Source organism: Natrix helvetica (genome assembly GCF_964273705.1).
Source record: "Natrix helvetica genome assembly, chromosome: 1".
Taxonomy (NCBI): domain Eukaryota; kingdom Metazoa; phylum Chordata; class Lepidosauria; order Squamata; family Natricidae; genus Natrix; species Natrix helvetica.
The window spans coordinates 259,756,855-259,781,953 of NC_138548.1; the positions used below are offsets into that span (position 1 = coordinate 259,756,855).

The 25,099-nt window shown below is 37.8% G+C and overlaps 1 protein-coding gene across 2 annotated transcripts in view; it reads left to right on the plus strand.

Annotated features, from left to right (window-relative positions):
• The first annotated feature begins 8,500 nt into the window (after positions 1-8,500).
• The window catches only part of PRKACA (protein kinase cAMP-activated catalytic subunit alpha), a 79,626-nt gene continuing 63,027 nt past the window's right edge, over positions 8,501-25,099 (plus strand). The window contains exon 1 of one of the 2 annotated variants that reach the window (XM_081936216.1): positions 8,501-8,644. In XM_081936216.1, the coding sequence (XP_081792342.1) occupies positions 8,620-8,644 (25 nt within the window). In that variant the 5' untranslated portion in view covers positions 8,501-8,619. Of the gene's footprint in view, positions 8,645-8,688; positions 8,901-25,099 lie in introns of those variants that run through there. The other variant, XM_081936217.1, reaches the window with a different exon arrangement.

The window sequence follows — 25,099 nt, forward strand, 5'->3', positions numbered from 1 at the left end:
ACTATAATTGAAACTATCTGTTAAGAATCTGAGGTGAGGGGAGGAAAGAGAAAAGTTTCTAACTAGGCTGTGATTGCAAATACTTCGATGCATTTATCTCGCAATAAAAACAATTATGAGAAAGTATTAGGTTGAAAACAATTGGCCCAAAGCAGCTGATGAGTTCCATGGTCAAATACAGCTGTGTGAAAAAGTCCTGCACGCTTTCAATTTTAAGCTCTATTTACATCTTTAATCAACTTTTCACTCATAGAAACCATGCAAAATTAGTACTTTGATGAAAAATTCTGTAGTCAGATTGAGATGCATAATTTTTATTAATCTAATGAAAGTCTTTTTAAGGTTTTGAGTGAGCTAAACAAACACAACTTGAATTTTTGAGAATGTTAGGATCGAAAGTAGCCAATCAGCAGCGAGCTTTGGATGACCAATCAAAATGCAGAGGCTAAATCTATGAACCAATCAATGATGTCATACTCACTGACTATAAATAGGCATGAAAAGCATCGAGAAATTTAACTTAGCACTGCGGGCAAGGACGTAGGCCTTTGCTTTCACCAGTACTGAGCAGCGGCATCGCATCATTGTGCTTCATGAAGAAGGGTTACTCCTGAACAGAAATAGCCATGAGAGTGAAATGCCATCGCACCACAGTGATCAGAGTGGTTGAAAAATACCAAATAACTGGTTCAGTTGACAGGCTCCGCTCTGGAAGACCAAGAAAGTCGACAAAACGGCTCTGATCGGGTTCTGCAACGCATTTCGATGGCTGACAGGAAGCTCACCTCAGATTACAAGAATTTGGGGTGAAACATGTGATGCAAAAGTGTGCACAAGCACAGTGTGTCACAGATTGCTTGCCAGAGGGCTCAAAGGCTGCAGGGCTTAAAGTGAACCTTTGCTCAGATGCTCACTGCTCTCGTTGACATGCTTGGGCCAAGAAGTATGCCAAGTGGACCAACAAACAGTGGGCCAAGGTCATCTTCAGTGACGAGACCAATTTCTACTTGACATGGAATCAGTGCAATAAGTATGTCAGAAGATTTCCAGCTGAAGAATTTAGGCCGTACTGCCTGAATCTATCTGTGAAGCATCCATTGCACGTGATGATCTGGGGCTGTATCGCTGCTTTTGGTATTGACCGGATACAAATCGTGCAGGGAATCATGAATTCCAAGCAGTATGTTGAAGTCCTGGAAAAGACCATGCTTCCTCCGGCTCAGCAACTTGTAGGGAAGGACTTTTACTTCCAGGATGACGACAATCCTTGTCACCGAGCCAAGTCCGTCCAGCAGTGGATGAAGAAGCATGGTGTTCGACTCGATTGGCCAGCTCAGAGCCCGGATTTGAACCCAATTGAGAACTTGTGGGTCAAGACTGGTTACGAAATAAGCAAGAAGCATCCAAAGACCAAGCAGAGCTGATTGAATCCATTATAGCAGCCTGGCACCACATTGTCATCAAAGATCACATGCAAAGGCTTATACAGTCTATGCCGAAGCGATGCCGCCTGGTGATAAGCAATAAGGGCTGGCCAATTTCAGATTAGTAACCATATTTGGTTACCTACACGGTCCTTTTCAGGGCCACAAACAATAAAAATGTCAACAAAACAGTAGCATCGCCCTTAGTAATTGCAACACTGGGTATGCATCAGTTAATCTGTTTTCATAGTTATTGTAAGCATGCATTGTAAGCATGTAAGAAAATTCACAATCCCCATCCAAACAGCACTGAATTGCAAAAAGCTTATGCAAAAAGCTTTCACAACCACCAGTATTTATTTAAATAAAACAATATTTGCATAGCAGTTAGCATAAAATATCATAAAATCAATGGCCTATCCAAAAAATGTCATAAACTGTAAAGCGTGCAGGACTTTTTCACACAGCTGTAGATCATCCAAATCCAACACTTTAAGCCTTTATATATGTATAGGTTAATAATTCAAATTCAGATGTGAGCAACTTGTATAGAACTTGCTTAAAATGTTTCTTTCCTTAATAATCTCACCAAGAGAAAAAAATGTTGTTTCATTTTATGTAACATGCATCCCGTGATTTGAATAATGGTCAGGGATGACAGTGTGATATCTAATACCACATCTTTGGCATGTCTGTATTCGGTTATATGAATGTAGAAACCTGGCTAAAGGGAGAGGATTAAAAAATTCATCTGGATATTTCAACATAGCTAGCTCTGGTTTTAGTGCAACAATAAAATGGCTAATATCAACATTTGAGTCTGCAAAAGAAAATGGAGCAAAAAACTACTGCAGTCATCTGTGCTGTTTTGTAAGATAACTAACAGCAATGTAGTGTGTGTTTAAATATATGGTATATGAATACAGCGGTACTTGTGGCTTATGCATCCTATTGCTGGGGAAATGAAATGGGAGCACTGTGACTCCTGTTCTTTAATGTGTTATGATGGATGTGGTATCAGTCACCTATGTAAATGCAGCATAGTTAATTACAGGGTCTGGAGAGATGCATAACATCTTGGGAACAATGTGTTTGAATATTAGTATCAGGTTGGTAGTTAGGCTGTTGGTTTGAGCTCCAAGCTTGGCAATTTGGTTGCAAACGTTTTGTCACCATTTGAGGAGACATCGTCAGTGCGTTGAAACGCACTGACGATGTCTCCTCGATTGGTGACAAAACGTTTGCAATGAGATTGCCAAGCTCGGAGCTCAAACCAACAGCCTAATCTTGGGAACAATCAAGTTAAGAACTAATTGTGTTAGCCATCTGCATTTCAACAGTATCAGTGGTGAATTTTGAGAAAGTGAAGCACTAGTGGTAACAGTTTGGGAAACCCTGATAGTCCATTTTTCCATTCCTGATCAGACCCACACCTTTCATCCTCCTGACATTGCAGGAACAGGAGAGGACTGTACCAAGCCTTCCCTTAGAAGCTAATGATAATATATGTCACTATACTTTGGCTTATACCAAGCAAGCAGTACAGAGTGTTAATATGAAGTGTATGTAAGGTAAGCCAAGGAAGACTGCTTTGGCCATTCATGCTGACAGAATTTTCCTTCTCTCTTCCTTAGTTTACTGATGTGGATATCATGGTCAAGATAACCTTGTTCCTGGAGAGGGTATTTAGGCCTTCTTGCCATAGTCCTGGTGAGGCTAACCTGTAGGGGTTTTAGTAGAGCAGGTGAACACATACTTTTTCAAGTGAAGAGGATTAATATTCTCCCAACCCCTTTCCCCAAAGAGGCTGGTTTTTAAATGTGGAGTGCTCTCCTGCGGTGTGCAAAGTACCCTTTCTCCACAGGCTCCCGTCACCAAAGCTTCCCCCTTGTGAGCTCTTAAAAGCACATGACATGATTAAGACCACCTGTGGCGTGACTCATCATCTAAAGTCATACCCTGCCCGCATGAAACTTATATATGGATAGTGCTCTGCCATGACGAAGGGCTGATTTACATCCACATCCTAAGCCTGGTCATTTCAGGGCAGTAGAAAAGGAAATAGCAAAGGCAGTTTTATCTGATTTTTCCCCTCTCTGAACTTCATGAAATAGCATTCAGCTCTACCAGTTCTTGATATCACTTTACTTTAAATCTCTAAAGTTATTTTCTGGAAGTGCAGTTTGGACAGGTTTGTATCTTATATGTCATTGGGGAGTTTTATTTCATTTTTCTAATAATTCATATTATTGTATTTTACAAAAGAATCAGTACACCGTATGTTGGAAATTATTTTAAAAACTGGTTCTTCATCACAGATCATTTCAGAAGCCCTCGAGTACAATACGTTACCTATTCAGGGGCAGTTAAGTATCAGGCAGTGAATGAAGGCCAAGAGCTAGCATGAGTAATGGTTAAGAAACATCGAAAATGGCCCCAAAACTACTATCCCCAGCACATTAATTAGGTGGTAAACCCACTGAAGATGGTGAGATTTATGTCAGAGTCGATATGTGTAGTTTGTAATATATATTTCTCTTCTGTAGTTGATGTAAGTAAAGTAAGGGATTTCTAATAAGAATAAATAAGAATAATTAAGGGACTAAAAATCAGGAACATGCAGAATTTCTTTACCCCATAGAAATTCTTAATCTTTCTTTCTTACCTTCAAAACCTACAATTTGTAAGCCAATCCATCTAGCTATCTGCCTAACATATTGGGTAAATCCAACAATTTTACCAATAATACAGCTCTTTACCTGAACAAAACACAACAATTACGAATTGCCTATGTGGACCTGATAGGAGTGAATTGTAGAGCTGACATACAAATATGATCTGCCTTTTTTAGTTATGCCTTGTACTCTATTTTGTATATGTGATCTTTTGTTCTTTATTTAAATTTCATAACTAGCAAACAAGAATAGATAAAGTAAATATCTGCACTTAGAAAGTTAAAGACGGTATCATTTTCAGTGTACCTTACTTTGGTTCCTCTGTCCAGCTCCAGTCCCAAACTAGTAGTGAAAAATAGCCGCAAAACAATGAACATTGACTGGTGAGTGGAATTGGAAAACTTACACTGTTCTTTAATAGTCCTTGGCTGCTGGTAGATAAGGAAAATATAGTAAACTCTTGCACTGAGTCAATACATTTCCAGTAATGCTCTGTATTAAAGTCAGTTGCAGCAGGAAAAACAAGACCAATTAACCGCGATGAAGCGGGTTTCCCACTTTGCGTGCCTGATTTCGTTGAGCAGCTATGTGGGCGTACAACCCTAGATTCTAGAGTGAGTTTTTAAAGCAGCTATAATACTGCATTAAATGCAGCTATAATACTAGTACCAGAAACTAGTAAATTTCTAGGCACAGGGATGAAAGAAGAGAGAAAACATTGTGTAGATTTTTTGCAAAGTCTCCCTTTTATGATGCAGGGAACTTCCAGTTATACAATAGTCAAACCATATCAGTGTTTCCCTTAGTGAATGCTGCCATGAGATCTAAAGAGATACTGTCAATATGCCCTATAGCCTGTTAAATTCTACATAGGATGAATTTATGTATTGATGGTGGCATTCTATGATTGGATGCGGCAGGCTCTCCGAATACTTTTATTTCACCACTGGGGTGGCAATAAAGGAGAGGGCAGTGTTAACCTGAATTTATTTTTCCCTCTGAAATCAGCAGGAAGGAATTGAATTGCGCCCATCATTCATGCAGTGATTTGGGGTGGGGGGAGTTTTTTTTTTTAAGTTGGCCTTGCTGTGCAGTCGAAGTCATTTCAATTCATGTCATGCTTCCTTGGGAGTCCTGAACCATCTTCTTACTGCTTTAGCAATACATTTAATGATTGAATTTGGGGGCAATCAGCAGAAATGTGGCCTATTGCACAGAAACCGAGACCCTGCACGACAGGCCTTTGACAAAATCCCCTAAGTGTTTTGGATACACACAGCCTAACTCCAGCAAGCACAGATCTAAATAAAAATTACCACCCTTAAAAAAAACAAAGAAAAATAAATATACCTAATCTATAGCAGCAATATACTTTTTACTATTACACACAGCAATGTAGAGTTGGTTATTTCTGAGCACAAGAAACAGATGGGATGTGGGTCAAGGAGTTTAATATTTATCATGAGCCAGCCGAATCAGTGGGGGTGGCATGGCATTAAATGCAATATTCTTTCCCCTGTCATTGCAATAACCAATTCCCAGATCAAATCCATCAGGGAATTCTCCCTATTCACATTATACCCCAATCCATAGGATATGAATAAACTAGCATTGGTCTTATCTGTCTTTTCTTATATTTTTAGAAATTATTTTATTGAATTGTTAGTATTGTCTTGAGAGATTAACATAAAAATTTAGGACATACTTTGAATTATCAAATAGCAAATAGCAACTGCCAGAGTTGAAGTCCGGACATCTTCAAGTTGCCAAGGTTGAGAAACACTGCACTAGAGCATTAGTACCTTTATAGTTGAGTTGTGAATCACCACAGCTAAGATTAAATCCCACTGAATAGTATGGCATATCAGTGGTACTGCACATTCCCTATAGGTTCCATTCTTTGTCAGAACTCTGTATAAAAATAAAAGCAAATGAGTATGTTTACCAACTAAAATTTTGTAGGATCAGCAGTGAAATGTCTTATTAGCATATTTGTATGCTAGACAAAATATGAAAATTCAGCTCTATGCTCCAAACAGATCAAAACCTAAAATTCAAAGTAAGGTAAATAATAAAAGAAGAGGTAACTGTACATGCTGAAATATAATATATAAAGGAAACAAGTTGCTCAAGAAAGCTTTGCAGCAAAGTAAGATTTTTGAAGGAAAGAAGAAATGTACATATTACATAGCTATTCTAAGAACCTAATGTGATAAACTTCAAGCAGCTGTTTTACCAGATTTCATATACAGTATGTTCTACTAAACTAACCTCCCTGGCCCTCCTAAGTAAATACGTACATTATTGCAACACAAGTTTTTCATGTGAATATAGATTTGTCCTGCTGCTTTCTGACATTCTCTTGGAGAAGCAGGAGGCAAATAAAAACAAGGCCACCTTCTGTAGAACATTCCAGAAATAAACATGAGACCTGAGGAGAAATCAATCACAATATAACACAAACCAAGCTAAATGCAACAAGAGTATTTGAACCTGGAAGCATTTTTCATAAAATGTATACATTACTCTTGCTCTATAACCACTTGCAGATCTTTAGCTGTAACTAACTTCCAGGGAATGTTTATAGCTGTCTATGGCATCTTTCTGCCTCTCCTGGGACCATCAGAGAACCGAAATTATATTGTCTGATCCTTATATATTTTGCACAATACTTCATACATTTATAATTTTGGTTGCAATATTAGCTTTTTATGGGTTCTCACAGGATAACAAGATCTTGTGCTAATTTTCACCACAGCTAATGAGTCAACAAGAAATAATAGTCCTACCGATAGTCCTGGATATATAAGAGTTCATTTTAATAATAATAATAATAAATTTAAATTTATTAGCCGCTCCCTTTCCAGACAGGACTCGGGGCAAACTTTGTGACCAAAGTTTGATAAAAATGGCTTATGACTGATTTTCACTTATAATCATTGTAGTGTCCCTGACATCATGTGATCAGAATTCAGATGCTTGGCAGCTGGTTATTATTTATGACAGTTAGTGTCCCAGGGTCATGTGATCGCTTTTTGCAATATTCTGACAAGCAGTCAGTGGGGAAGCCAGATTCACTTAAAAATTACGGTATGCCACTAACTTAACTTCATGATTCACTTCAACACTTGAGAAAGGTCGTAAAATGGGGCAAAATTCACTTTACAAATGTCTCATTTGTGAAGTTTGGGCTCAATTGTGATCATAAGTCAAAAACTGCCTGTATTCTAGTGATAAATGGGAAGTACTGTGTGAAATTAGGTGGCCATGAAAGCCTCAGCCTTTCAACAGTTCTCTCCATTAAATGGTCTAATTCCTTTTTAAAGCCACCTAAATTACATCTGGAAGTTTTATACTTTATGTATTGTTTAAAGAAATACTTCCATTTATTACTAAAGTCTGTCTGCAATTAGCTACACTGGATGAGTTTGATGCCAATGAGAAAAATCCAATTATAAATATTAAATATATTAGTGTTTAAGGTGCCACAAGACAGATTTTTGACCAATTCATTTATTTTTATCATGACAATGATACAGAGTTGTCTGTTAAAAGAATTCACAACGATCAAGCACAGATCAATAGAAATGTGAAATCCAGAACTCTCCATAACCTTTACATCTCTAAATAAGATGCTAACAAAAACCAGTAGTATGGTGCAAAATCTACGTATTGCATTACATACATAAGAAAGCCACCTTACATAAACACTGAATCCTGTTCTTCCACTTTACCAAGAATTTTTTTTACATGCTGTAATCCTGCAGAAATGTCTGAATTTATTTTTAACTCCTTCTCATCCATGATCTACATAGTTCTTCCGCTATAGCGAAGGAGACCAACTACCGACTGTTTTTGTAGAATTATAAACACAAGATTGGATGAGTAAACAAGCCTAGATGCACATGTGATATAGGCTTTCAAATATTGTTCCGAAAATCCCTTCTCTGTCCTCTTTAACTGCACGAAGTAAGCGTGCTAGCCGTTAATAGATACAAGACGAGTTTAAAGCACATGGCTCAACCGAACATCAATTGTACTCCGAACGCCGATCGCTTTGACCACCATTTGAAAAATGACCCTACTGCACTGGTCAACTGAGGACACGAGAAGAGCTTACAGCAAACAAACAAACAAAACCCCCTGTGAATCCCTTTTCCCTGCAGTATAATGGATCCCTGCATTTATTTCTGCTCGAAGGCGTCCCGAATCTAGAGAGCGGACGCTCCGCCCCCTTCCTGCGCCTTCCTAAAATACATTCCACCCCCCCACCCCTCTTCGAGCTCCACCCTTTATACTTTGGAACACGGACAATCTGGAGAGCCTGAGCTCTCAGCTGAGACCCTCATCTCTCCCCGGCCCAGCCAACGAGCGGCTCTCCAGGGAAAGGGCGGGTCTCTACGCCGTCACTTAGCCAATCGTAGAAACGCAAGCGCTTCAACCCGGCACGTTTGCGCAGGAAGGAGGCGACCGTATATGAGGAACCCGTCACGATCTGAGGGCCAATAACAGCTCGGGCCATGCCGACGAGACCAGTGAGCGAAGGTGAGTTAGCCAATAGCATGCCAGGTCGGGGCGGTGCCTGCGCAGCGGCCGCTGCCAGGGGGGAGAGGGGGCGGAGGCAACACCGGGTCTGCCGGGGAGGGGGGATTGGGCCTGGCTGGGCCCAGCCGGAGCCTCCTGCAGCCTGGACCGTCTGTGCGGGGAGAACGCCCCCTCCCCGTGGGCTCAGCCCAAGCCCGGCCCCGCCTGGCCATGGGCAACGCGGCCACGGCCAAGAAAGGCGGCGAGATTGAGAGCGGTGAGTGTGTGTGAGTGTGGGGGGGGGGGTGGAATAGCGATTGCTGCAAGCTGGGTTTGGGCGAGGTAGGAGCCACCGGGGAAGCCGGGCCCCAGGGCTCTCGGGGACGAGTCCGTGTCCGGCAGTGTCTGCTAAGCGGGATGCGGGCTCCCGATGCAGCGGACCTCTCTCTCTCTCTCTCTCTGGGGAAATCGGGCTCGGAGAAGACTATGGGGCTGCGGATAAGCAGGGAGTGACGGAGGGGTCTCCCAGGCTGGCAGCTGCGGGGAGAACAGACGAGGAGGGAAAAGCCCAAGTTGCCACCGGAACCCCTTTAGGGCCTTTGCCGAAGCCCTTCAAAGGGTATTTGGCCGCTGCCTTCGCAACTGTGGCCTCCCGGAATTACCCGGCCCGGCTTCTCTGTTTTTAGGCTTCCCGGTCCTTTCAGTTCCTTTGGGATTCAGCTGGAACAGTTTTCCCACATGGAGCCGCTCTTGAGCTTCTCGGCGCAAAGCAAACCTTTCTCTTCGCCAGGATGCTTTGTCTGGCTCTGTTGGAAAAGACAGCCAGTCTATGCGATTTATTTATTTATCTATCATGCGTTCCCGAAATCTGATGCCCGTTTCCTTTGGTCCTATTTCTGCCCCTAAAACTCTTAACGGCTTTTTTTTTTTTTTTTGCTATCCTTTGTTAATTATCTTGCCCTAAGGTGAAATGTGTATAGAAACATTTGTGTGTAATGTTTTATTCAGGTTGCTTAGCTCAGTTTTTCTGATCAGGATTATACACTGCATACTTCTTGCTAACACTTTTTGCTGTTGCTTCTAGGCAGGTATGAGAGGTTCCTGTTTGTAGACAGCTGGCTCTGTTAAAACGCAAATGAAGGCTACTTAATTCAGGAAAGACAGACGGAAGTATTCCTCCCACCCCTAAAGGAAGATGCAGAACTGGACTTGCAAATTGAGCAGGCAGGCAGGAAGGAAAATAGCCCTCAGATGGAAGTATTAACAACAAGCAATGTGTGTAGCATGTGTAAATGGAAGGCAGAGAGTTCGGCGTAAGTTTTATACTGGAAGCAGAAGACAGGATCTTTTAGCCAAGAGTATGTATATTCACAGGATGATGACCAGATCTCAAAGACTTTTTTAAAAAATGTTCTGTTCCCCTTTTCCTTTTGATTGACTTCTTTTATCTGTATTTTAAGAAACGTGGTACGCATGCTGTTCATGAATGCAAATTTGCCTTTTTGTTTTTATCAGGATATTCCAGGTGAAACTTATATTGCATCATTATCTCTTCAATCATGGAACTTTACAGAGGTTTAAAAATCATTTTTATTACTTTTCACCTTATTTTTTTCTGTCAGTTTTCCTGTCTCCTTTCTGACTGGAAAATGTCATTTAAGGAGGAAAGACAGAACAGCTAAATCATAGTTGTATTATATGAATAAGCCACAGCTGTTTGCATTCTCACTGCTAATGTTCTCGCAGTATTTTAAATCATCAGGTGTAATTTACAAATCACCTTGGCTAGCTTCACATAACACAGGGGTGTCCAAACTTGGGAACTTTAAGACTTGTGGACTTCAACTCCCAGAATTCCCCAGCCAGACTGGCTGGGAAATTCTGGGAGTTGAAGTCCACAAGTCTTAAAGTTCCCAAGTTTGGACACCCCTGACATAACACATTGAATCCAAACCTAATAAATCATAGTGTGTCTTGCTATGCTGCATGAACAGATGAATATCTTTTGACTGTTAGCACCAAGAGCTGTTCATCTGGAAGCATACTAGATTAATAATAAAATGTATTTAATATAAATACAGCTGGCAGGTCTCTGTACAATTACTAAATTGATATCCTTAAAAGTAGATTTAATTTAAAGCATGATTGTCTTAACCTTTTAGCTTACCTGCTCTGCATTGAGTGAAGAGGATTTGGCTGCATACGAAATATATAGTTTATATGAATAACAAACTTCATTTTTTATATCATCTTGTGGGACTGTAATGCCAACTGTCCTGGACTGCATACAGCTCATGGGCTGTATGTTGGATATTCCTGATTTAAAGTATCTGGAAAGAACAAGAGAAATAATAACAAGCAATTTTGCATAAGTCTATGTACTCTAGAACAGAGGTCCCCAACCCCCAGACTGTAGCCCACTACTGGGCCATGAGCCATTTGGAACCAGGTTATGGAAGCAGTGGGCAAATGGAGCTGTGCACACAAGCACGCTTGCTAGCCACTCATGTGGAATCATCCCTTTTCCCCTCACCAGACTGCAAATCCAGAAAGGTTGGGGAACTCTGCTCTAGAACAGAAGTGGGGAACGATGACCCCTTTATGATTTGTGGACTTCAACTCCCAGAATTCCTGAGCCGGTTGGGAAGTTGAAGTCCACAAGTCGTAAAAGGGCCATGGTTCCCCACCTTTGCTCTAGAAGATCAGTCAGAACCAGTGGTGGGCTCCAGATCCTGTTCCAACCGGTACGGTTGGAATGGACCCGGCGTTGTGCACATGGACACGCACAGCGCATGTGCGCAGCACACACAGGCATCTTACCACCTCTGCGAGCCTCCGCAACACTCCAGCTGCTCAGCGGAGCGTCGTGCAGGTGCTGTACACACTGTGCGCGGAAGCGCCGAAGACTTAAAAGACAGGTGAGTGCAAGTGGGTAGGCCCTCCGGAGCACCGTACCGGAACGGTATCTGGTGCTACAGGCAGGCTCTGGTACGCCATACTGGGGTGTATCGCCTGCAAGCCACCACTGATCAGAACTATGAATTGGAGTGTATGATAGAAGAGCCCATCACTCCTCGCATGAGAAGATCAGAACCTTTGTGAACGAGCTTATAAACTAGTACTAAAGAACATCTCTTTATGCAGTGCAGTACTAGCCCTGCCTATTGCTTGCTACTTCTAAACAGGTGTTGACTGAGTGTTTGCTTGAGTATATCATCTCAGAATTCTTCCCAGAATTATGGGTGGGGTTCAGATATCTGGCTATTTGTCTAGGAATAAACTTTCTAACTTACTCAATTTACCTAATGGTGCGGAGACTGAAGCAAACCTTGTTCAAGGAGCAGCTACATAATAGGTCACAAATCCAGTATATCATGGGCTATCCTTAGTTTGTTTTAAGAAAATTGTCCTATTTATTACTATGGAATCAGAATGTACACAATATTTTGTTTTTACCCTACTCAGCACTTATTCACTGCCATAAACCAAGTTCAATTCATATTTTAAAAGTTTCTAAACATCAATATCTTGATTCATATTTCCCTTATTAACCTCAAGCAAAGTTGCCAGAGCAAAATAACAAATCTATTAGAAATAAATTGTACAGTTTAATGATATGTTTAGTTATAGTTAAATTTGCAAAGTATATATCTCAATTCTGAATTTGAATATGTTAAATTCAAATGTTTTAATACAAAAATGATTTACAAAGTATTTTATGTGCAGAATTATAGAATATGGATAGATTGGCTATTTTGTGTATTTAAGAAAAAAGCGTATCACAATTTTACCATTGTGACTGCAGTGCTCAGTTGCAGAATTTTTTAATTAGAGAAATGAAGTAGGCATTTTAATTTAAAATGTATTTGGGTTATTGTAACTGAATCCTATACGCCTGTTAGATTAATTGTATTTTAATTTAGTATGAATGTGTGTGTGTTTATGTATACACAAAATACATGTCCTCTAGTTTTCATATTGTAATAACCATTTCCTAATCTATGCAATCAAATCTGTACATTTTTAACATAACCTCCTTTGGAAGTTATTACACGAAGTTTGCAAAATATGAGCGCTTCAAAACTTCTGCATGATAATTCGACAACTTTTGGCTTGCTCGGAGCTACATTACATGCCAAGCAATATAGTTGATGGCCAATATAGGGGAAATGATTGTATACAAGGCAGAAGAAATGTCATGCACATGTGAAAGCAGCTTTGTTTATTTTCTTGGACTTATTTAGGCATAGTTTAAAGAGGTTATTAATATATTAGCTGTAGCTTAGCGCATATATTGTTTTGCGTGTTTTCTGTTTTAAATTGCAAGCAATGGCACTAGTAATCATTAAGTGTGGTTAAACTGGACTCCAGAAACAGCAAATGACACTTGGGAACTTTATATAGTTAGGTTGCTCTCACTGTTCTATATGTTGCTATGCTATAGAACTCTATTCAGTGGATCATATGCCAAGAAAAAAAATGGATTGTACAAATGGACAAAATAGGATGAACTTTCACTGCCTTGAGTTATTTGGAAAAACAAAGGCAAAGTTTTCCCCTGTCCAGTTGTGTCTGATTCTAGGGGACAGTTCTTATCTCTGTTTCTTAGCCAAAAGAGCCAACTTCATCCAAAGACATTTCCATGGTCATGTGGCCAGTATGACTATAAGCCGAAGTTCGCAGGATGCTGTTACCTTCCCACCAAAGTGGTACCTATTTATCTATTCACATTTGCATGCTTTCAAATTGATACGTGGGCAGAAAAAAGGCAAGGTATAACTAAACAAAATATAGTTTATTAATTGCATGTAAATTTTAGCATTATTTGTATAAAATTAAAAATCAAAGTAGGAAGAATTAGGTTCTGGGCTAGATGGGAAAATACTTACATACTTGATCTGTCTGGATTTAGGTTTAATTTGCAGCAGTACAAAGTAGGCTCCTTTATTGACTCAGTACATCCAATTCTGCTCTCAGTAAATTTGAGTAAAGAAAAAAGAATTAGACCCTTCGTTGTTGTTGCATAGAACTTCCTTACAGATGTGCTATCTGATCCAGGAAGGATCTGTACTGATAATCTTTGCCTTTTAAACAGCTAAATATAGAAAAGCCTGAAGCTTTTCAGGGCTTAAATTGTTTCAGTACTATTATAATTAAATGGAACATCCAGATGTCTGCAGTTTTGCCTGCTAATGTAAAACAGCAACCACAGACAATCTCTTCAACAAAATATATTGGTCAGAAAAATGTGCATTCTATGATTGAGTTGATAGTAGCTTTTGTAATGAAATTGCTAGCATGTCACGTCACTGTAAAAAGTGTATTTTATTCTGGATGAGACCTGTTAGCTGTCAAATTCACTGGAAGTCAACTATGATTGTTCTCGGCATGAATTTTGGTTATGCGCTGAAGGACTCATGGAAGTTGCAGTTCAATGTTGAATAGATTTAGAAAGTTAAATCCTACTACATTGTGTTAAAAATAAATATCAATATTATTGAATTAAATGAACAGGTAATAAATATTAAACTATAGCTCACATTCACATTTCCTAGCAGTTAAATCATCTAACCACTAGTGATGTACCCAAGAGAGCTTTTAATTTGCCATCTGAAGACCAAGAGTGTTGCAATCAAATCTTCCTTAGGGAAGCATTCCTTAAGGTTTGCCACCATTTAAACTTTAGGGCATATGTGATTATCTTAATAATCACATATGCCCTAAGTAAATAATAAATGCAGCTTGAAAGAATTGTTTGTGATTGATTTATGCATGTTGTAAATTCTTTCCATACCCAGTATTACTGAAAGATAATCTATATTTGTTGCATACAATCATATTTCACAGTGCTTACAAATTATGCAAATTTAATTGCCATTCATTTTATGTAGTTTTCATAGGTCTGTTGGTAGTGCAGTAAAATTTACTATATGCTTATACTTTTTATAGCTTCAGCAGACTTTATTCTGAGATCAGATTTTAAACATGACTTTACAACCTGCAGGGTGAAATTTTGATTTTAAATTTAAAGAATGGGTTACTAGTCTTTATATTCTTGGATTATTAGTCTTTATATTCAGTCTATTTGGTGGATCTTCGTGCTCTCGTAGCATAGTGAGCCTGGGCAGTAGAGGCACCAATATCTTACAGAACAGAACGTAAGTGCATCTCCTCTTGCACAGAAAAATAACATTCTCCTTTTGTCTTTCCTCACAATGTTGTTATGTGCTATGCTGCAAATATGAAATCGGGCCACATATTTTTAACTGTTTCCTGAATAGGTTCATATGTACCAGAAAGAAGATTGCAGGACAGAGCAAACACTGCCTTCTGTTTTTTTTATCAACCCAGCTTTTTATTTGATAACTAACTAGCTATGATACTATCTACCTGTGACACAGTGGAGATCCAGGTTCAAATTCTTGGTAAGGAAAATATTTGAATGTTTTAGGAAAGCCCGATATTTCATTCTACATCATCCTCCAGGATGATTATGTGAAAATAAAATAGTGCTCATTTACTTCTCCTTTTCAGAGGCCTCCTTTCAGTCTATTACTGGTTACGCTAGGTGCAAATTGATAGGAAGAGATTGAAACCATATTCATATTTTTCTCCTTGTTGCCAGACCTTTTGTAGTATAACAGAGAAAATTCTCTTTTCGATTCTCCCTCCTGTCTTATTACTAGTTGACTAAGCTGGGTGCTGTTACTAGAAGTTCCATGTTCCTCTTCTCAAATAATACTTAGATTTCACTTTCCAAAGGTATGTAGATGTTGTCAAAGTACCTCACATCAACATTTTCACATTCCTATTGTGAAGTGCTTAATTGTGAAAAGTTCTTGCTCTCCAAATATTGCTAAAATGTAAAATTTTAAGACATTGTATATAATAGAAAATTCAAGATACTATTCCTATTATTTACCCAAAAAGAAGAAAAACCTGAATAGGGAAGATGCTCATTTAATATTAAATCATTACAATATTCTCAGCAATTTCAATATGCTATTAAAAGTAAATTTGAAAGTGTTAAACTTTATTTCAAATAAATGTAACACTAAAATAGAAACTACACATTTTTTTTGAACAGATATACAGCATAATTTCATTAACCGTGGTATAGAATTAAGACAATATTGAGATTAATTTTATGTATTTTCTGGTAACTAACATTTTGGAATCAAACATTTATGAATACAATTTAGTCTTTTCACCGATAGGTTTAGCATCACTTTTTCCTTATTTTCCAAAACAGGCAGATTAAGAGCAGGCTGCTACTTGCAGAATGTGTCTCTGTGTGACAAATCTTGCTTTGCATAGAATCAGATATGGCCTTAAATACTTTTGCCATAATTATTAAATTATGATAGGAAGTATCTCAATGAAATGTATTGAGTACTCATCTTTTTCAAACTTCTAGACATGCAGGATTAAAATGGGCCTGTATTAAAAGGAGAGGGAAATGTTCTGCTCACATGTGGATTAGATCAAATGCTACCTTCATTTATAATAGGATGATTAAATAGTTCTATATTTGTGGAAAGTTGGTAGAAATTTTTGCCAGAAAAAAACACAGAATTAGTCTTCTGTTAGCCACTTATGGTCTTTTATGTGGGATAAGGAACATTTCCTTAAAATATGAGGAAACCAGAGCCAGTATTATTAGTGTTACAATAGGACTTCAGAGCTGTGGAGTTCATCTCCCATGTTAGGACAGTTTCTAATCTCAATACTCATTTCACATGATAATTGCACAAATAAAATGGTGGACAATAAAGTATATGTCACTTTGTGGAGATACAAAAAGAACACTCACAGCTGGTGAATTTGTTTTATTTATCTAATTCAGCTAACCTATTATCTTGTTATGACAGATGCTGATTAAAGCATGAAATATCAGCTTTATAATGGGATCATTGTATTTAAGATGAAAATGAATGCTGCTGTTAGCAGCATCATTGAGATAATATTCAGGTGTCTTATGGTTTGTTTGGCTTTAAAAGGGATGTATATATTGACAAAATGCAAAATCAGAACACTAAGAATACAGAGAATGCAAGCTTTGGGTATTCCAATGCCAATTCAAACATGTAAGAATGAAGTCTAAACAAATATCTTGAGAGTTCATTAGAGAACTTCCAAATTTTGTCCCAAAGATGTCGCAACTTCACAATAAACAATGAAACCATTAACATGACTCCTTTAAGCGAACTCAGAAGTGTGAGTTCACATGCTGAAGGTAAATACATTTTCAAAAACCATGAGACAAGTTTAGGGTTTTGAAATTAAAGGTGAAAAACATTTGGGCTGAGGTAAAAACTGGCAATGAATCCAAATACATTTGAGAGTGGATTTGGGTAACCAATGCTTATCAAAGCTAACTAAAGCCATCTCTCTCCTTTTCTTCAAGCACTAAAGACCAATGTATGGTCCTTTCACTATAGCTGCCATGAATCTTTACAATAATTATGTGACTTATATCTAGCTTATATATCTTCATGAACATTTGAATCAGGTTTCCCTAAGTCAGTGCATTTGTTCTCTTGGCAGTTGAAATGCCTGACACTATTGAAAAACATTGCTATAATTGGTCTTTTATGTCAGTGGCCCCCAATCTTTTGGGCACCAGGGGACTGGTTCTGAAGAGAGAAGTTTTTTTGCGGACCAGAGGGGGCGTGATTTCGCATGCTGCATGCATCCTGCAGATGAGACTTCGCTTGTTTGCACGCCCCGGTTTCTGGCATGCTGCGGCCGTGCAATTATGAAGAAATCCATCCCGTTTTCTCATCCAAACGGAAAAAGTCTGTTAAAGTGCGTAAATGTAGGCATGTATGATGAGTTGCCCATTTGGGCCACACCTTTCTAATCTACAGAGATGAGTGAGAGCTAGAAGTCTGTTTTTTAGCTTAGATTTCTTAGAAGTATGTGATGAAACGAACAAATATGGTCTCAGGAGGAAACTGTCCGTCCATCCATATCTCTCTCTCTCTCTTCCCTCCGTGTGTGTGTGTGTGTGTGTGTGTGTGTGTGTGTGTGTGTGTGTGTGTGTGTCCCCCTTCTTGCTCCTGAAGTTGCTTCTTAACAGTCCCAGCAAGCAGTTAACGTGGATTGACCCTTCTGGGGAGCCGTAGGCAAGTGCAGAGAAGCCACATTCCAGGCTGGCAAGATGGACGCTGGAGGTGAGGAGGAGTAACAGGTTGCCTGGTCATGTGAGGGTAGGCCTGAGGTTTGTGAGGAGGCCAAAGGAAGTGTATCCTAGCATTATCTAGTAATGGCTAATTGTGATCATAATGTCCTGGGAGGGAGGTTTGATTGGAAATTTCCAAATTACCGTGAGGTGGATCTAATCTGGGCCCAGCAAAGGAGTTTAGGAAGGTGAAGAATGGTTTTGGGGAACTGGCTGCCTTCTGGTTTCTATAGATTGGTGTTTTTTGTTTTTTAAAAAAGGTAGGCCTCTTGATTTATACAGTGCCACTCAGTTCAGCTTACTATCTCTTGTCCTCTTATTCTTTCCTATCCCGTTGGCCTCTAGGGACTCGCTCTTGTGCTAGGTTGGAAATTATGCTAATTCAGCTTTATGTTCTTTAATGAAGATATGGGATGTTAACTGTTTTGCAACAACCTGCTTAAGGAGCTAAAACTTAACAGCAGTGAATTGTTCTCTGGCTATTCTTCCTGAAAGCGGAGCACAGCAAACAGGAATTCAAAATCTTAATCCCACTTTTTTAGTGTATTAGTACAGATGATTGGGAGGCAAGTGCTAATGGATCTGGAGACTTGATTAGGCCCAGACTTCATTTTCATGTGGATCGCCTTTGTTTTTTTAGTAACCCTGAAATTCACTAGCTAAAGTTAGTGTAAAAGACTTAACGTTAAAGTATTTTGAGTCTAGAGGTCAACCTGGATTGCTGAATTATCCTTCCATGTGAAAAACCAATTTGGTTACCAGTGTCATTTGTACTTTTTATTACAGAAATTTGAAGGGGAAGATATTTTGTTCAAGTAGTTAAAACAGTTTGAGATTATAAATTTTCAGAGCTGCTGCAAGCTATCAGATATCTATCCATAGAAGTGATCTACTTTCTCTGCATCTACCATTCTCTGGATTAAATAAATTTAATAGTAATCTTTCTGAAGTATATTGTTAAAATCTAAATATTTTTATTTGTGATGTGCCTAAGTGTGTGTGTGTGTGTGTATGTGTGTGTGTGTGTGTACGCCGCACATATACATTTGAATTTTAATACTATTTTGATGGAATCTTCTTTCCACAAACTAGGAATTAACAATGTTCAGATTTGAACATGGAATGCAGGAGCAGTTCAATTGTGATTGCAAAAATATTGCAGTCAAGGAATAGACTGTGAAATTTTGGTTTTATTCAGCAATATGTGATATTAAATCCAATTTCTCTGCAAAAAGGAGTAGTTTGTAATTACAGTATTAGCAAACTGAAACAGAAATTACATAATTAAAGAAGCAATGGCATTAAGATAATAACAATTCAAAGAGGAAAAAAGGTACTACTTTCCTAAAACAAATGTTTTATCTTTCAGTGAGTTTTTGGGAAGTGCTTCCTTTATTGTGGATCATCTCTGTTCAATATATTTTCATGTGAGTTCAAAACAAACAGCTCTCCCCCACTCCCCCCTCAGCTACCCAGCATACTTAGAAAGCAGATGGAATAAATGAAAAGATATATATGATTTCCAGAAGAGTTGAAGCTGCCTTATACAGCTCTTGACTTTTTTTCTCTATACTGATACAATATAGTGCAGATTATTTTTAGTGTATATATGGATATATATTATGCAACGTATAGTACACAGGCAAGATTTCCGGCACCAAAGTCCACAGAAAATACCTTGTTTAACTTAAGGTCATAAATTAATTTAGGAACATTTATTATATAAAGCATAACAGACGTGGGTTTTTAAACTGTTTAGCATATTTATGTTACCTTGTAATTGTCAATATAATGCTAGAATAAATACAAATATATGAGGAAGTATTGCAGAATTTTAAACAGTTGAAGAATTTATGTACTCAGTATTCATATAGAATACAACCCCTGGAGCATGGACTGGAATCAGTTTGTGGCCTGTTAGGAACTGGGTCACACAGCTGGAGGTGAATGGCAGGCAAGCAAGTGAAGCCAAAAATCCCCCCCCCCGCCCCCAGTCCATGGAAAAATGTTCTTCCATGGTGCCAAAAACGTTGGGCAGCGCTGAAATAGAAGATTGGGGAGGCAATATGGTGTAAATGATAAATGCATTAGACTACAACTGGGGAGACCTAGATTTAAATCCATCCTTAGTCATAGAAATTCACTGAGTGGTTTTTGGCTAGTTGTTCCCTCTCAATGTATAGAGACTGAGAACCCAACTTCATGGGATTATTGTAGAAATAAGTACATATGATACCTTGAGCAAATCTAACAAGGAAATAATTATAAATGTAATCTTCATATTGACTTTCACATAATTTCCAACAGTCTCTGCGTCCACTTAAATACATGGAAAGAGTGAAACAGTCCTTTCATTACATTATCTGATCTGTACATAACACTATATTACATACTATAACCTATATTAAAAACTGGTAATTAATTAGTAAATATAATTAAACTTATTAATCCAGAACACTATTAAATACAAACTGTGTTCCTCCCAAGTCTTGATCCAACATCTTTGATGAAAAGATTAAAACATTTGGTGTACTTAAAAGTTTGTAGGATGATATGTTGCTATCTGTAGTTACAAACTGTACTATACTTTGGTCTTGTTCTGTATGGTCCAGCCACTAGAGGGAGGTATTATATATTATTTCCAAACATGCTATTCTATTGAAGATTGCTTTTCCCGTCCTAAACTCTCTTCACTCAACCCTCTTTTCTTCCATCTTTTAATGAGACAAGTGTATATTTATTTTTGCTTAATCTTAACATAGTTATTGGAGATAGAGAAAAAATTCATGATTATTCCCTCTGCCAGTATATATATAACGTATATTTTTCAGCATCAGTCATTGGCACAGTAGAAGCATTGAAATACTGAGTGACTTCAGACTTTTACAGTTAGTGGCAATGTTCATACCAAAGATGTTAAATTTGCTAATAAATTAGAAAATATTCATGCTGAGAAAAGTAAATAAATTGACATGACTGTGAGGGCCAACATATAACCTTACAAGTATATTCTTAGGGGGAAAAAGGGTGAAGTGCAAACAAGGAACAGAAAGTTCAGGAAGTAAGCTATTGGTTAGCATTGCAGCCTGGCACACTGAATTTTACTTTTAAGAACAAATAATGGTTTTGTTTAATATGTAAACTTGATAGAGCTATGTGGGCATTGAATGTGCGATGACTAATTGGGTTAGTCCAGCTTGGAATTGAACCCTCCCTCATCAGTTAGCAAAAATAATAGTTTCCTGCTGCTTCCTATACTTCAGAATCATAAGGAGAAAAGATGCAACATACAGAAACATACCACAAAAGCAAAACATACATTTTCTGATTTCTTACGTTGCAAATTATTGTAATATATTAAGTGTAAATGTATTTTAATTATTTTGAGCTGTTCTGCCTTATGCTGTAAATAGTTTGTTTAGATTCTGACAAGTTCTAAACACTTTGCACACCTATTCCAGGAAAGGATATAGCATGCTACAGCTGTTTGTTGATGTATTTGCAAATCTGAATTAACTATGCAAAATTTATTTAGGTTTGCAGGTAAGCAACAGTAATGGTTAGGTGCAGTATATTCTAACTTATAATAATGATTCCAAATATTCATAGAAAAGCAGATAAACTACAGTATGCTACTTCTTACAGAACAGCACATCCTTAACGGAATGCATATCAGTAAACCAGGTGCCATAAACAGTATTGGTTTGTGGTGTTCTCACTAGTACTGAATATGCTTCTCATTATCATTTGAAGCTAGTTTACCTTTAATACCAGTACACTAGTGACATTAAAAAAAATCAAGATTTAAATAATTGAAGACAAAGCACTCCGACTTCCAAATTTTCATCTCAGGTTCCTTTTATATTGAATCGCTGCATCACTTGATATTGCAAATGTATGCTTTGGATAAGTACTTCTAAAAAGTTTCAGGGTAAGTATTCCTTCTTAACTTTGTTATCTGTTTTAGATATCCTTAAAAAATGTTTAAAGCATCCTGTAATGGTGGCAATGGTATGGAATATTGATAAAACAATTTCTACACTTGACTATGGTGTTTACATATAAGTTAGCATTTTTAAAACTAAATTGAGAAAATTTTTATATCTCCTACTGTTAAAGCTTCCAGTAACACTTCACATGTTTCTGAAATTATGTTTGATATGCTGCACAGAAACTTTTATTTGGAATATCATAGTATATTAAGATGAAATGTATAGCTCTGTACCCCAGTCTGGTTCAATCGCTGGACATTAGTAGGTAACAAATTCAAAAGATAGTTTATTTTTTTTAAAAAAAATATTTTCTTAAACTTAAGTTTTGTCATGCGTGAAATATAAAAACAAGTGGCTGATTTTGCCACCTCTGCAGTTAATGGTACACATGATTACTCATGACTTGATATATGGAAGATGGCTGGTCTTTCAAATGTATCCTGTTTGCATATTTCATCACATTCCACTGATAAAGCCAACAGCAAAGTTTCAATGAGATAATTCGTGGTAGTTGTCTGTATCAATTTGTCCTACTAATTACTATTATGCTTAAATAATTGAAAGGAAAATATTGGCTAGGTCTTCTCTCAGCAAGGCTTTGTAAATACATGTCTTTCCCTGCCGTTTTTAATGTAATTTAATGCTGGTGTTTATTTGATTTTTATTTAATGTTTATTATTTATTCTGTTTCTTCTAATGATGGTGATTTACAATGTCTGGACCACCTTATTAACTTATTTTCTGATAATGTTTTTCAGTGTTACATTTGTAACTTTTACGGTACATAGAGGCTCCAAACCTCTAACTATATTAATTCTTAGAATTGTTTTTGCCATTTTCTGCTAAATCGTTGTTTTGTTTAAAAAAAAAAACAAATTTGGAGGAACTGTCTTACCCAGTTTACATAATTAAAATGTTGCATTGATTATTGGTTGAATTAGAAGATTTACACCAATGAGAAAAATATTGAAGATGACTTTTTTATTTTAAAATGTAGTAATTGTGCATTGGGATGCCATGTTCCTAGATAAGTTAATCTCATCTTTGTGGTATATGATGAGTTTTTACAGCACATACATTTTACAGTCATAAATTTCCACAGCTTCCTACCATGCATGATTGTAGAGATTGAGAAATTATGGGTGTTTAAACGCTAGAAAGCAACAGATAAGGTAAAATGGTTCTGTAGGGTTAATACCCTGTAATTTAGTTGATGTAGAACTGACTCTTTTCAGATAACATTTTACCAACTGAATTAATTCCTATGAAATCTGGAAATTTCTGTTTACTAGCAGTAGCAGGTATTTTGTTCTTAAAATCAGTATTGAGATTCATGAAGATTCATTTAATGCATATTTTTACTCTCTTGCAGAATTCCAACTATAATTTCTGTACCATCTGTAGAAAAAGGCCTGCTGTACAGTTGATGATGAATTTTGTATACATTAGGGCTGTGATGGCTAACCTTTTTGTCGTTGTGTGGTGTGCCAAAAGCACGCACACATGACAGCACGTGTGCGCGATAGCATGCCTGCCCATATCCATAATACAATGCGTGCACGCCCCTGCTCCTGCTCCCACCCGTGCTCCTCCTGTGCATGCGTGTGCAGCAATCATGCGACCCGTTTTGTGCCTAGCAGGCCTCCCTGAAGCCTCCTGGGACAAAAAATGGGGCATGGGGGAGCGCTGCACCCCCCCACCCTTACACACTCCCCTCTGTCCCCTGCACAGGCACCTGTGACACACACACACGGTGTATACACACACATCTCCCGCATGTGCCCTGCCCCCCGCACATGCGTGGCAGAGGCCCAAAAATAATTTGGTCAGCTAGAAGGGCGCGTGGATACGCAGTGGAGCTGACCTGGGCCGGCAGCTCCTCTGCCCAAAAGTGCCATAGGTTCACCATCAAGGCATTAGGGTATAATTTTAATTACTTAACTAATTTGTACAAGTAGTTACTTAAACTTTATATTTTTTAAATTTTATAATATTCATATTTATCTCATCAGAATATATGAAAGTAACACTATGTTCTTAATTAGTAATTAGTAGTGTTCTTCAACGGTTTTACTAAATTTAGAAAATATTTGGTGTAATGCTCTTCTTCATAGGAGTTTTGTGGGAGAGCCTAAGTTTAGAGATTGCATTTACCAATACTTGGTAATGGTATAGGAAAGGGATATTTTTTATTTCCTCCCAAACTGATTATAGTTATTCCAGTTTAAGTAACCTTTCTCTAGGTAGATTCCTACTAATCTTGCATGTCCATAGCTGGAGTGATAAAATAACCCTGTAGAAGCATGGGAAATCAGAGACTTGCTGAGAAAGCAAAGCTTTTCAAGGATTATTATTCTGTTTGTCCTACTTGTGTCGCACTTCTTGACTTATACAACCTTTGCTTTCTGCTGTTCTAGCTCAATATATTCATTCCAGCATGATCATTAGAAAAATACTTTGAGCTTTTGTGCTGAATCCACCAAAGGTTTACCTCCAAGAATATACATTTTTTTAAAAAAACTAATGAAACGTCACCTGTACAATTTTAACCCTTTTTTGTGAGAATCCATTTGTTTCAATGCAACCAATTAAGATTTCTAATTCTTTCAGCGAAGAAATGTGTATCTTCTGTTGTTTATCCACAGGTGAATTCTCTTCCTGCATGTACATCAAATTCTAAGAAAGGAATTGGTTGTTCCCTTATTTTACATACTTGACTACATGTAACTTAAATTTGCTTTGCAGTAATCTATAATAATTTTATCAACATACTTTATCATATAATCTAATTGATATTAATATTTTGAAATTTTAATATTTCTGTCAATGTTGAAACAAGCCACAAAGATTTCTAGAAACTTCTTGCTAGCATATATAACTTTAAAGTATTTTCTAGCCATGTCATGTTCTTTGATCATCATACTTGGTTACTCTAATCACTAGTCCATAAACAAAATTTTGCAACTGTCTGTCTATCTCCTGTCAGAATTTGTTAGTATGATCTGTAGTTTGGCCTAAGGCTATGTAGATATTGCTGGGGAGACTTGCGTTCTGCAGTTTGCCAATTCCCTATAGTAAAATGATTGGGATGTACTGTATAAAATTTCCTCTTGCAGTTGTAAACTAAGTCTGTTTGTAAAGATCTGAAATTGGGTGTCTGTTCCTTTAAATTCTTTGAACAAAGTTGGCATCATGCCCAGCCACTTCTTGCTTCAAGGCTGTTCCTTTGGGAGTTTTTTTCTGAAACAGTAGTAGAGCAAAACTACTCTGCCATTCTGCATGCTATCCTTGTCCAGAAGT